We start from the raw sequence: 13,996 nt of genomic DNA on the forward strand, positions 1-13,996 counted from the left end.
TGTTTATTATCGCTCGAATTTTTTACTCACAAACAACTGGAATACTTTGCGTTGTATAAATTAACAAAAATAATAATGGTGTATAAGCGTTTATATATTTTAATGACTTCTCGTTTAAATACATTTAATATTTCATACGCCCCGTGACTTTATTGGACGCTTTGCCAACAATTTCAAAATGGGATGCTAATGATCTATGCTATATTTTATTTGTTAAAACTTTTTTGTTACTACTAACGTAACATTGAACCTACTATTTTTTACACAGCTGTTAACTTTTAATAACTCCCCATAAGATAACAAGGCAACATAAAATATAAATTTATGGCATTTCTATTAGCTATAAATTACATTATTATTTAAAATAAATTTTGAATGAAATTTTCCTGGTAATATCTATTATGTGTCATTCACAGTATTTAATATTCTATGCAATTATTAACCAATTGTTTTATTTATTATATTTAGGTAACAATAATTATTATTTTGATGTTTACGATATGTCAATTGTGGTAGGACACTGATTTAAACTTTCACGATTTTTACTCATTATTATTTACAACGACGGGACTTAATCGCGTAAAATAAGTTTTAAATTTACCTCCGACGTTTCAAACGAAACGAATTTAAAACTTATTTTACGCGATTAAGTCCCGTCGTTGTAAATAATAATTGTTGTAGGAACATTAAGGGCCACTTGCAGGGTTAACCGGTCAAACCTGGAGTTACCATGGTTACCAGTACAATTTGACACTGGGTTAACGGTTTAACCGGTTAACCCCGGGTTAGTGAGATGGTGCAAGTGGCGTTTAGAGTTTATGTTCAAATAAAATAAACATCTGCCAAAATATCATATTCCAGTTATTATTGTTGACATGCTTAAAATAAGTTAAAGATACTTAGGGCCGCTCGATAATTATTTTTAGTTTAAAGGAGCCATTCAGCAGTTAGACCATGTTTAAAAAGTTAAAAAGTAATATATGAAATGCCACACATTTGTGTTTGTTTCAGAAGAACAAGATTTGTTAAAATTTTGTACAAATATTATTAGTTTCGAATTTAAACAAGTACAATCAGCATAATACGAGTAATTATCTTAACTCGTTATCTAGCGATTCTAGCAGATGTGTAAAATAAATAAACATGTAGAGTCGTACTCAAGAAACACGTAAACACTACAGCACATAAAATACAATCAGATGCAACTAAGAAATATATCTAGTTATCTTATAAATTGCTTAACGAAGTCCATTTTTTTATAATTTCCTTAAGTTTCAATTACCTATCTAAAGTCAAAATCTATAACAAATAATTTAAAAATATATCAGGTAGGATGGATATTTTTATCTTATTTTCGGTCTACTAGATGAAATGCATTTATTTATTTAATCATGTGGCGAAATTATATACAGTATTTTTTTTATAAGGCAGCACTGGAAACAAGAATGGATGAAGCAAGCTGACGGTACCCCGGCCGTGAATATCGACCCGACTATCATGAACAAGGGGACCGACCTTCCTAGGAAACTATGGTGTCGCTTAAACCGCCTAAGAACCGTGCACGGACGATGCAACTTGTTGTAGTGACTCTATGCGACAGCATTGCGACTGCGGCATCGAGGACCAGACCATGGAGCACATCATCTAGCGTTGCTCACTCCGCGCATACTCGGGTAGCCCGGATGATCTACCAGACTTGACGTCCGATGCTGGGCAGTGGTTGCAACTTGCAAAACTTAAATGAAATGCAAATAATGTGAGTTCAGACAGGTTACATTATTATTTGTATTTCCTAGATACTATTCAAAATAAGTCAATGAAAAGAAAAATCTAGAAATTATCTAGGTATTTTGATAGGCCACGAGAAATATTTCCCAGATAAACGTCCCTAGTCCCGATGTTATAGAGCTTTGCCAACTATACTCGGGAGGTCGGCATGAGTCCTACAAAGTAGCGAGCCTAACGCCAATTACTTTTAGTGTAATGTTTATTTATCATCTAGATAAACTTAGGTATTGTAACCATCTTCAATTAGTATAATTCAATAATCTACATTTTGAGTTATTTTATCATTATTTATTTTCTATTTGATATTCAGGCTGGATTCGAATAAAAATAATATCATTGCTCTAAATATCATTTAAAATTTCTTGATCAATAACCTAAAACGAATAGAACTCTCCTTCATCTTTTATATCTTTTGTCAAATGGTTTGAACGACTAACTTACTTTACATGATTCCGATTGATCCGCCAAGTTGATCGGAGGGCGGATGGGCAAGGTCCCGATGCAACAATCGCAGCACGCCATCCTGATTGTCTTATCACACGAAACGCACTAACGATATTAAGGAAACTATTACAACACTGTATTGCGCAATCAACACTGTCTTTTAAACCGAATGCAGCTTAGTCGAGACATTTTACACTCAGCACCTCGGTAAAAGTTTCTCAAATATTGAGTTGGTGAGTTGAAGGTTTGGTTCTCGAGTTCGGAAACGATGTACTTCCTATCACTTTCGTTAGAGACTTGGACAGGAGAGCAGCCAGCAGGGCCGTTCGTTGTACAATGAGTTAAAAATACCGCTCAAAGATGCGCTCTGCCAAGTCCACACCGCCCGCTTGGATTAGGACAAGTAGAGCTTCGATACCGCAGTATAAAGGAGTTCCCTTTCGTCATCACTATATTTATAATTTAATTCGATTTTTATAGAACGGGTGGCAGACATAATAATTGTGAAGCTACAAAATATTATCTATCATAGTCCACCATTACGACTAATATCTCATAGTTTATCGCGCGTAGGAATAATTTTGCAATTTGTTATTTTAATAGACAGACTTTTTTATCACTCATTATTTTTATTTAGTATTGCTGGAGTTATCAGGCAAAGCTTCTAAGCCGTTATCTGATGATAGTGATGATCCTTCGTGATTTGGATAGGGAATCTGCTTAAAGAATCAACTGACCTTGGTCTAAACCGACGTCACGAAAAGTCCCAGAACCAAGTATAAACTGCTAAATTTGAAGCTGCTCTTCTTGAAACAAGATATTTTCATGCATCATCTTGTTCCTAAATATACGAGTACTTGTTGTTTTATTGTTACTTTGGGGCTTTACTGTGAGTGTTTTTACTCTTACCGGTTCAAGTAGGCTCTGCTCGTGCAGCGTGACGAGGGGCTTCTCTGGCTTGGGCCGGGTGCTGAGGTAGAAGGCCGACGCGGCCGCGACGCCCGTAAGCGCCAGCGCGCCGGCTGATCCTCCTACCATCCATAGGTACTGGTCGATCTCGCTCACTGGGGACAAAAGGTGAATACTTACAATACAATACAAATACTGCACAACTCAATATAAGATAACAGAAACACAAGCAGAGGTAAACAACAGGCGGTCTTATCGCTAAAAAGCGATCTGTTCCAGACAACCTTTGGGTAGCGGAGATTAATAAATTTACATATGTTAGTAGGTGTTTCAAATGCAATGAAAGAAACCAATCACTATATACACAGAAAACAGACAAATTATTAAGCGCCACTTGCACCATCCCACTAACCCGGAGTTAACCGGTTAAACCGTTAACCCAGTGTAAAATTGTACTGGTAACCTGGTTAGTGAATGGTGTAAGTGGCCCTAATTAATATTTAATGTTTAATGACGAAATCATGAATGATGATGATGAAATCATAAATAATTTAGGTCCCGATTTATCTTTCCTGTTTCTTTTAGTTAAAGACGTGGAAGCTATATTTAACGTACCAAACATTTTTAACGTACCAAAATAATAGCATGTGCAATTGTGCAACTTAAGTTGCACAATTGCACATGCTATTATTTATTATTAGCTTTAAAGCTATTTTATAGCCGAAATAAATTGCTACGACCCGCAAATTACTACTATTTAACCAATTTTATCTGGTTAAGAAAAATAACCTAGAACTGCACCATATAAGTCGTGTTAAGATGAGTCGATACAAAACAAATATAATTATGATTCACTTTAAAAATAGTTTAATTACAAGTCTATAGACTACTAAAATGGTCCTGACATTTATCAATAACAGTCTACGGAAGTGAGAAAGATGTTAATACCATGCTGAGTGCATTTTGAACTGTCCGTCTGATTAATAACTCGTTAAAACCAAATAAGGTGGTATTTAATGGCGGATACCATTAATGGTTTACAAGATACTTGTCTGCTGCTAGGGCTTTCGATAATGACCACTTGCGCGCCGGCCTTCGATGTCAATCACAACTTGACTAATGACAATTGACGCGAGCCTTCTACTGAGTCTTTAAAGTTAATCCCTTTTCGAGGTGACAGGGAAGCATTTTATAAAAGAAAATCATTATTGAATTAAGTTTAACTTATATGATTGTCAGAATCCAAATACAAAGTAATATATGCATAATAAATGCTGAAATACTACAAATAAGGGTTTATAAATGCTCTTACTAAACTCTTTGAAGCAATTATACACAACAAAAGGCACTGAAAATTTCATAGATGCAACATTGCAATTTGCACAGCGATACCATCCGCTTAATAAGGAAATGTCAATAAGACAACTTTCATGTTCGGAGCAACAGTTCCTGAACTATAAACTGCGCAGTCTAGCCAGTTTAGAAAGTGGAAACGGGGCGCGAGCACACGCGGCGTCGTTAGCGCATAGATTTCTCGGGATTCTCTCGCGCTTTCCACTGACACACTTTAGCGTTGTTATTTAAAACAACTCGGCTTTATATGGTGAAATAATGCCCTTTACATTTATCAATACGTTAAATAAAGAAGTTTTACTAACAAACGAATGATGCAGTTAAATAATAAATAGCTTGCATGTTGCTCAACCGTAATAACGCATTACTCGATTACGCAATAAGCAAAAGTGGTACTCAATATTAGGGACAGGGCTAATGATACGCAAAAGTCAATGCCGAAATCAATGTTTTAAACATTAGAAGGGCTCTCATACGATTTGAAGGCGACGTTTAAGGTCGCGATGTTGACCTCGTATTGGTCGATTTCAAAAGCTTTTGCTGCTCTAATTTCCCTTCATTGTAGATTCAAAGAGCGTAACAATCTTGGCCCTTGAAGGGCCTCGGCGGAAACTACGGCAGTAATCTTATGCATTTTATATCGTCAAATGACGTAGTTATAACCAACAAGCATAAACTAGCCAGTCATTAAGTATGATCATAAACAAGAAACAATTTGGACTTAAACAAATCGTCAAGTAAAAGGGGTAAGGAAGACTACTGTTAAGGTAGTCTGCAAAAACTTTGAAGAATACCCTGTACCGTACAAATAAAATAAAACTTACAACCACCACCGCATTGGTTCCACCAAATAGTCTTCTCCTTGACATGTTCAGTCTTCTGTTTTTGTTTTTCAGTCTTCTTTAATTTCTTCTGTATCTTCCGAATGCTTTCCTTAACACTAAACTCAGTCTTATTAGCCTCTTCCGCGTCCACCTTGTCCTTTTTAACATTGAAACCGAATTTCTCACTTCCCATTTTGGTAGTTCTTATTCACAGTTTCACATAGTTTTTATTTGCACATCATTTTCCTCGGCACTTAATACACAAGGCGTAGCCTGAATTTAAAAACATTTTATGACTCGGTAATGTATGTAAATATGGACGCTTAATCGCAGTAAAGATATCGATATCGGGTAATTTTGTTACAGAATGAATCGGAATCAATAAAACTTAAAGGTTTTATAGTTATATCGAGGACGTAGTGGCCTTGTGGAGTTCATTAACTCCGTCGTTCGGTATCACGGAATAATCTAGCTTTTGATGATGTACCTACATCTTATCGGTCTACCGGTTATTGAACTGAATATGAACTAGGTATTGTAATTGCCGTGGCAAATGTAGATTGCAAGCATAATAAAGTCTAAAGTAGCCCGATAGGCTATGGAAATGTAAACACTTGAAAAAGTCGTCGCGGTTGATGTTTCCACTTAAGTGCAAAATAATTTCTGTCCGCTGAAGCAGAAACAATTTAAATATTATCAGTTTTATGTAGGCATTTATTTAAAATCAAAAGCAATGCCAAAAGTTGTTTTAAAACAGTGTCATATCAAGACCTGTCTGTCTATCAACATATGACAACTTAACAAGCGATGCTTTAAGCAAATGACATAATTAATTGGAATACGAAGGTATTGCAATATTTAAAATTGTCTGTTAAAATTAAAGGAGATTACTTATAATCCTCTTGTATATGTATATCTATTTACGGTCAGTAATATACATCAACAGGAAGGTTTCTGTTGCTATGTTGAAAAATAATATAAGTATTTACTAAATTGGCAATAATGGTAATAGGAAACAAGGTAAAAAATTATATGTCCACAAAGGTATGGTAGCTGCCACACCGCTGACGGTAAGTAAACAGCGTGTATGGGTGCGTTTTCGCTGGCTTTTATTCAGACGTGTTTTGCAAGTGCATTAAGGATAAACATAATGTCAGGCACACGCATACGTACAAGAAAGATGCACTTGCAAAAACAGTTTATTACGTTCTAATAGATCCACAGCGCCCAGGTTTCGGAGATATTTATGTTTACGACACCCATTTGCTATTGCACTGCGAAAAGCGATCTGCATAGATAGGTAGCTCAATTTATGGTTGTTAAATCACCTGAGTAATTATTAGGGGTATTGTATAATTGGCCGAGAATCATGCCCGTCCAGTATGAAAGGAAACGTGTGATTAACGATCATAAACTGCTCCGCATGTTAAGACATTAAAAACGCATTTAACTACCGACCCGGCAGTTACCAACAGAGTGGAAATTATGGTTTTCTTTATAGTTTTCTGTAAAAAAAATTTGTATAATTGCAAGTTCTTAAGTAAGGGCGTTTTAAAACCGAAATAAATGTAGGAAATAGGAATCGAGTCCGTGCTGAGGTGATCCGGCGAAGAACTAAACTTATCAGGGTAGTCCATCGTGCTAGCAAGTTGTGTTTGCAACTAAACTAAGTATTATATCAGGTGGCTGGGACCTTAATCAAGTTCAAAAATATAAACCAAACTGATTATTCCTTCGACTATCCCCAAATGTAAAAAAGGAACAAATTATCACACACTAGCTTTAGTAAAAACAGCTACAAGTAATTTATTGATTTTAAAAGCGAATTCATGCTCTACAGCTTAAAATGGGAGGTCTAGATCGAATAGCAGACTAAATTATTGTCTGATGATATTTGGTGATATATTCAATCAAATACAAACGAGTATCTATTCTAGTCTGCTGATGACGAAATTCCACTTAAACATATCTCTTAAAAGAGCCAGCAATAATTATTGAATATAATTTTAAAAATAACACGGGTTTACGTTCATTTATGGCCTGACGTTTCGTTCGAAACGTGAGGCCATAAATAAACGTAAGTTTGTACGCGATGAAGTCCTATGTTAGTTTTAAAATTATGAGTAAAAATCGTGTTAGTTTAAATCAGTATAATATTGAATATAAATAGCCAATTAAAAGCGAGATGAATCCTGACCATATGTAACAGCAAACACTGATTGCTAATAGGCTGAAATGGCTCCTACCAACAATCCTCAACACACTATAAATCGTAAGATGAAAGTGGACGACCGCGTGTTCATACAAACGTACCTATACATTAAATCGTTTGAAAAATATTTTCAATATGTAATGTTTAATATCTAGAGAGGAAAACGGGGACTGCGTTTGTATGGAGAAGCGGTATCGTACAAATCTTAATCCTTGCCGCGAGTGCAGAGCGGCGTGTTGACCTAATAACTACAGTAACCATTGAAATGGTTTCTCAAAGGCGGCTTTTAGAAGCTACTACTTAATGCGAACCAGGGCATTCGCGCAGAGTACTTTGACTGACAAATCGTGAGCAATATTAATTTAAAATTACACACAATTTTGTATATAGCAAACACATAATGCATTGCAAAAACTGGTGTACTTAAGCAAGCCGGCAAGCGGCAAGTGCGATATTCCCTCCTCTAGGTAGTTCATTAAAAAAAACTGCTTCTGGGTCTTTAGAGTGGGAAAGAAAGCAAAACTTATTTTTCGCTAAAGGATAACACTTGTTAAGTTCATGCATTCTTTGTAATAGGACCAAATTCTCACCTCAGGCACAATTAAGTTATTGGTATAGAATTCATTATTGACTAGGACTAGGACTTAGTTCCTTTGAGTAGCGTAATCATAAATCACTCATAATATACACGCGGCTTTTCTTAGTTTAATGTCAACAATAATTGTTTCCAAAGCCCCTGTCACATTGACCCCAATCGTAAAGCGATAAATAACGTCCAGGAGCAGTAACTAAACCAAACAGAAGTATTAAATAACGCCCGAAACAGTAAAGTTGACTAGAACTGCTTCTACATCTAAAAGGTCTAATGAGCCTTTAAAATTGATTGTGCTTGTGGTTTCTTGGAATGCAATAGAATAGTTGTCGTTTATGAACTATTGTCAGAAGTGGGACGTTAAGGAGCGTATTCATTAAGTAGATATTAAAACGTGCTATATATTTGATATGCCCTGATATCTCAGTGCATCTCACGAAAATTCATTTCAGGATAACCAAGTTATTGTTGTGCCATCAAGATCAGCCACAAACTTCTACTTTTAAACATAAGGCTCTCCAATTAATCTCTACCAACTCAGGTCCTGCCTAGACCGTGTCTGTAATTTAAGTATGTTATATCTGAGATACTACCAATACATATATTTTTGCGAGAAAGCGTAGTTACTAACAAATCGAGTGATTAGTAAATGGAGCCGTTTATTTCCCGGCGGTGGTTCAAGACGCCTACGCAGTACATAGCGGTTTAATTGAGGTACTATTAATGTACATTTTACATCGGGTCGTTGGTTGCCAAAGTATAGGGTTTAGCTATACAGGGTTCTCAGCAAAATATTTGCAGTTTTTGGAAGCTTAGAATTCACATGAGTACTTATGTATTCTAGAAGGAAGCAGCTAATATAGGTTGCTTTATAATAAATGTGACATTATGTATAATATTGGGACTAGATATGGGTTCACTAGACTTAACAAACTGTCGAAACTGTTAGATATGGGTTTATAAAAAAACTAGCTTTTGCCCGCGACTTCGTCTGCGTGGAGTTGGTAATTTGGGTAGCTTATTTACGAAATATGATCATTCTTCAATTATTTTTTTCTAGCTAGCCGATTTTGACGTGCGTCACGTATATTGTGCATGTAGTAAGGACAATTACATGATATTAATTTTGTGACATATTGCCGTACAAAAACTAAAAAAATATATAATTTTTATTTAATTTTTTTAAGTATTATTACGCCAGCGACACCTCCAGATTTTTCAACAAAGTAGGCCTCTTTAATAAGCTATCAAATGAATATAATTACTTTATTTTATCTGTGGTAGAACAAGGTGTTTTTTTTTATTGAATACATCACTATACATTTATACCCGCATACCCGCTCGTTAAAACCAATCGCTTACAAACTCTTTAGAGAATCGTGCACGTTCGTCATGAACACTGGCCACTAATAAATAAAAAATTAAAAATGTGAATATGTTTTTTCTTTGCCTGTTTTTCAAATAAGCTTGCGATATCGCAAGTCTTAATTAATAACTAAGAACAAAATCGGCACAGAAAAAACATATTCACATTTTTAATATTTTTTTAAATTTTTATCAGTGGCCATGCAGTGTTCATGACGAACGTGAACGTATAAAGTTGTTTAATATGTTCTCCGCTTTTATCCCTAGTTTCAAAATAATCTAATCTAAACGATAAAGTTATCGGTATCCATTATTGTTAGGTTGGTACTGTAACAGCGGTACTACCGAGAACTGCTTCCGACCGCAACCGAGAGGATAAAGTTCACGTAACCGTCATCCATTGTTAGGTTGGTACTGCGATAGTACTACTGACAGTTTCCGCTATCGGCACATTCACACCTAACGGTGGTTCTGACATTTCGATCTGGTTCACGAAACAATAAAATTACACGCCTGTCACCGAAACTTGTTCTACCGTAGGCTCGTTCGGATGTCATCACCCTCTGTTATAACTGCATCATAAAAATTATATCATTTCGCGATTACCTATGACAATATCCGAATGGTTTACGCACACCTATAGAGTACTACATAGTTTACGTTATATTAGTGCCTACTTGCCAAAAGCTTCTCGTCCCAAAATTATAGATAAAATATAATTTACAAAAATCTGAGAGATTTCTTGCTTAATAATTTTTACAGTGTTTCATAAATCTGCAATCGAGGATAGGAGCTTATGAAGCTTTAAAAGATCTTGAGGGTAGTTCTATGCGATTATTCAGTCGCACCAATCGCTTCATCACCATTCCCACATTTTTGACGAACTGCGTATAAATGGTGAAGTCATTTCGGTTATCTTGTAGCACTGCCGTGCTTCTGCTATTCTTGTCATAACATGATTTGATCCTGTTTGCTTTTATAAAACGGCCAATAATGTGGTGATGGTAATGAAGAATCAAAACGCAGTACAAAATCGCATTAAAGCACCCTTGACTGCTTAGTTTTATATATCCAACAAAATATGCAACTGCATGCAATGTAGGTAGTTACACGGTGCTCAATATAACCCAGTTCGATAATCGGCGTGATTGTGTTACGAGCGGCAATAACAAACGAAAAGGTAAATGAACTGCGAAAGTAACGTGTTTTGATAAGGTCGCCAATTCGCCATCCGGCATTTTTTCTTGATATTACAGTTAAAAAACGCTACGGAACGTTTTAATTGCTTTATAGTCATGTCGTTGTGGTGAAATTTTACCGTTGACGGCACGCGATCCGCCAGAGCAAACCGGATTGAGACCCATATATCCCGTAGGTTTACTCTTTAGTTTTACATAGGTACCGCGATATTTGACACTTTAACAAAACGCTAACCTTTGAGTGTTGGAGCCTGTTATAAATATACACAAACGGCCAGAAAGATAATATCAACTTCTTATCCCATAATTAAGAAAAATCTGCAAAAAGCTATTACAGGATACAACAGGTTTACGAAAGTCAAATGGTGGTAGGTACCCATTTAAAAATTACAGAATCTATGGAGGAAAGATATAAAATTGGCAGGTAACTGTAGTCAATGCAGCAACAAAAAGTGAAACGTAAGTACAAATGTTTAAGGTTGTGCTAAAAAAATGGAAATTAAAGAAACCAATTTTAGGCTAAACATCTTGTTTAAGATACTGTCTCAACGTGCAGGAAAAGTGTTTTAAAGCGGTTCCTTAAGCGGTGTACGTGACCGACGGATAATTCGCGATGTAAAACAAATTCACTTCCTAGGCGCACATACGGCTAACTGAGTCACGACACAGTACAACTAGTGGCAGCAGTACGCTCCTAGCTCAATTAGGATATTTTTTATTTTCCTTTATTCTGATGTCGAATTTACCGTTTTTTCACTAACTTGCTACCAGAAACATACTAGGATACAGGTCACTAACAGGGCATCGAGATTAGAATTAAGGCAGTCAGGGCAGAATTAGGCTATCGAATGAACGTTTACCTTTTATTTCACTATGAGCTCTTTGACTTCAGAGCTTTCGAACTCGAGGTAAACGTCCCAACATCTACCATTCGAATACAATACTTAGTAAAAATCTAGTTTCAATTATATATTTATCATCTTGATCTTGTGTAAAAAATGTTGTTTTTAAATAAATCATATAAGAAACTTGGATGCTCCTATTGGTCGCAATGCCTGGATGAATGTCCACAGCACATCTATACCGTGGGACTGACATACTGTTGTTAAAATTGTACTATGATTTTATTTACACGCGCTCTATAGGTATCTACTTACCGTAGTTATGTAGGTACATCATTGCGCTGAGTAAGACAATAATGATGTTTATGCGTCGTGTTGTTGGTCGCAAACGACTGGGTGAACGTCAACAGAATGCCTACATTGTAACATTTTATTCAAATTAGATGAGGATTGTATATTTATTATCCTTTATCTTTTTGATGCCCTTTGTAATATTGTAGCAGCACTGAGTCCAGATTAAAATTGAAAGTAAAATTTTTAAGGGAATATATTTTTAAATTTAGTACTATCTAATAATTACAGTGGTGTAACAATAAATGGTGTCCCAGAACGAAAGACCCGACATACACCAACTTAATTTGTAGTTTAGATGGTATATCCTTGATGTTTTCTTTTGTACTTTACGATTTATTTATTACTCCAGTAAAGACTCTATGCCAAACCGGTATGTTTTGAACCGGTACTTATTGAATGAACGTACGAAAAGGGCCGAATAAAAAGAGAGCTCAAGGGCAACCGTTATTTTAGGCTTGTAAGGCCATCTATTATGGCCAAATTCTCTTATTAGTACGTATTACATATATGATATATTGTACTATAATTATGTAACAAAATATTGTTTCAATATGCTTTTCATTTTTGTTCATGGAAAAAAAATGGCAACAACCTAAAAATACTCAGGATAATAGAATGAAGGTTTAAGTTAATCACATACTAAACATTACATGGACTAATTTTATACCATTTTATATTCTTTCGAGCCAAATTGACGCTTAAATTTACTTTGTCACAGGAAGTATATATCATTAAAGATAAATCTATCACCCAACGACACCGTTACGCTATTTGATTCAAAATAAGTAGGTATATACCTATTGTTACCTATCGCTAAAACAACGCACCTACAGATCGCAATAAAGCGCTGACCCACAAACACTGTATCATATATGGCTATCAAATTTCTGCCCGAGACCCGCCGTGATCGCAGGCACGTTCGCCTATCGCCTACGAGCATAGTAGCTATTATTAATAATAAGTTTCATAACCTTTCCAAGCAATAAATTTCAATGTAAAACAAAGCATTTCAACAGTCTAGATTGCTTTTCAAGTGGAATAAATGAAGTGCATTCAATAGCGTTGTCAGCGCAAGGCGGAAGTATTAAACGATAGATGCGACGGCCGTTTTAATTAAAAATCGTGATCATTAGATAAAATACCGACAATATAGGACCTACAGATACCGAAGACCGTACGACGGCATATTTGTATAAAGAAATCAAAACAAAGGAAGATAAGCTAACATAACAAACAGTATTCAATCTTACTGATATCAATACTTACTAAAACGACTATTTAACCTAAATATACAAACCAACAACCGCAAGACTAATGTACAACAATTTAACGTTATAAGAAAAAACAAAACACAATGTAATTTTAAAAAACAAAAGAAGCAAAGCTTCCTAAACAAACGTATTCATTCCGCACAAAAATCAATACCGAAGGCTAAGCGGGAACGATATTTACAAACACTCGAGTATCGTAGATCACTGATCGATCGCGTATGCGCTTGCGTTCACGCGCGGCCGGTGCGGCGGCCCTTGCGACAATGCGCTCATGCCTCGCCATGTACCCTGTCTCCTATTCACTAGCCACCTCTCTCTTTTGGTATACAAGCAACGGTAAGCCGGGTTGTTTTATCCTTTTCGTTTGGGGTCTGCTAAAGAACTGGTAAAATGTAATAGTAACAATTTTCAATGTTTCAATGTTATCACTTATCATTATTGTTTTCAGCCAGCATAGCCTTTAAAACACTGAAATTTCTTAGGATGCATGGTTTAAACAATTATTCTTATTTTATATAAGCTTTTATCGCTGACTGTACCTTTCTTTCCGCAGGTAGGTAACTAATACTCATCGAGACTATTCGAAAAACTCCAAATAAAATTAGGTTACGTTGTTTTATCACAGAGTTCGTATGGCCACCTCCTGTCTCCATCATTAGATCAGCTCGATGGTACCATATAATTGCATTGTCACCCGACTTACATAATTATGTATGCAATTTTTCACCTTCATCGGAAATCGGTAAGTGGGTCAAGCTTAACTTGCAAGATTTGACCCGTACATACATAGGTACATTGCAAGTTAATAATAATAAAAAGCTTGTAAAAACATGCCATGATTAA

The 13,996-nt window shown here is 35.7% G+C and overlaps 1 protein-coding gene and 1 long non-coding RNA gene across 8 annotated transcripts in view; one reads left to right on the forward strand and one right to left on the reverse strand.

The window, feature by feature from the left end:
• The window catches only part of LOC134746706 (uncharacterized), a 218,324-nt gene that overhangs the window by 88,603 nt on the left and 115,725 nt on the right, over positions 1-13,996 (forward strand). The window lies entirely within an intron of this gene.
• LOC134746648 (long-chain-fatty-acid--CoA ligase 5) overlaps positions 1-13,996 on the reverse strand; it is a 74,288-nt gene that overhangs the window by 17,822 nt on the left and 42,470 nt on the right. The window contains exons 1-3 of one of the 7 annotated variants that reach the window (XM_063681145.1): positions 13,335-13,433; positions 5,322-5,591; positions 3,142-3,296 (exon numbers count right to left, since the gene is read on the reverse strand). In XM_063681145.1, coding sequence (XP_063537215.1) covers positions 3,142-3,296; positions 5,322-5,511 — 345 coding nt within the window. In that variant the 5' untranslated portion in view covers positions 5,512-5,591; positions 13,335-13,433. The other 6 variants (XM_063681141.1, XM_063681142.1, XM_063681144.1 and 3 more) reach the window with 6 other exon arrangements.

This window comes from Cydia strobilella, chromosome 13 (genome assembly GCF_947568885.1).
Source record: "Cydia strobilella chromosome 13, ilCydStro3.1, whole genome shotgun sequence".
NCBI lineage: Eukaryota > Metazoa > Arthropoda > Insecta > Lepidoptera > Tortricidae > Cydia > Cydia strobilella.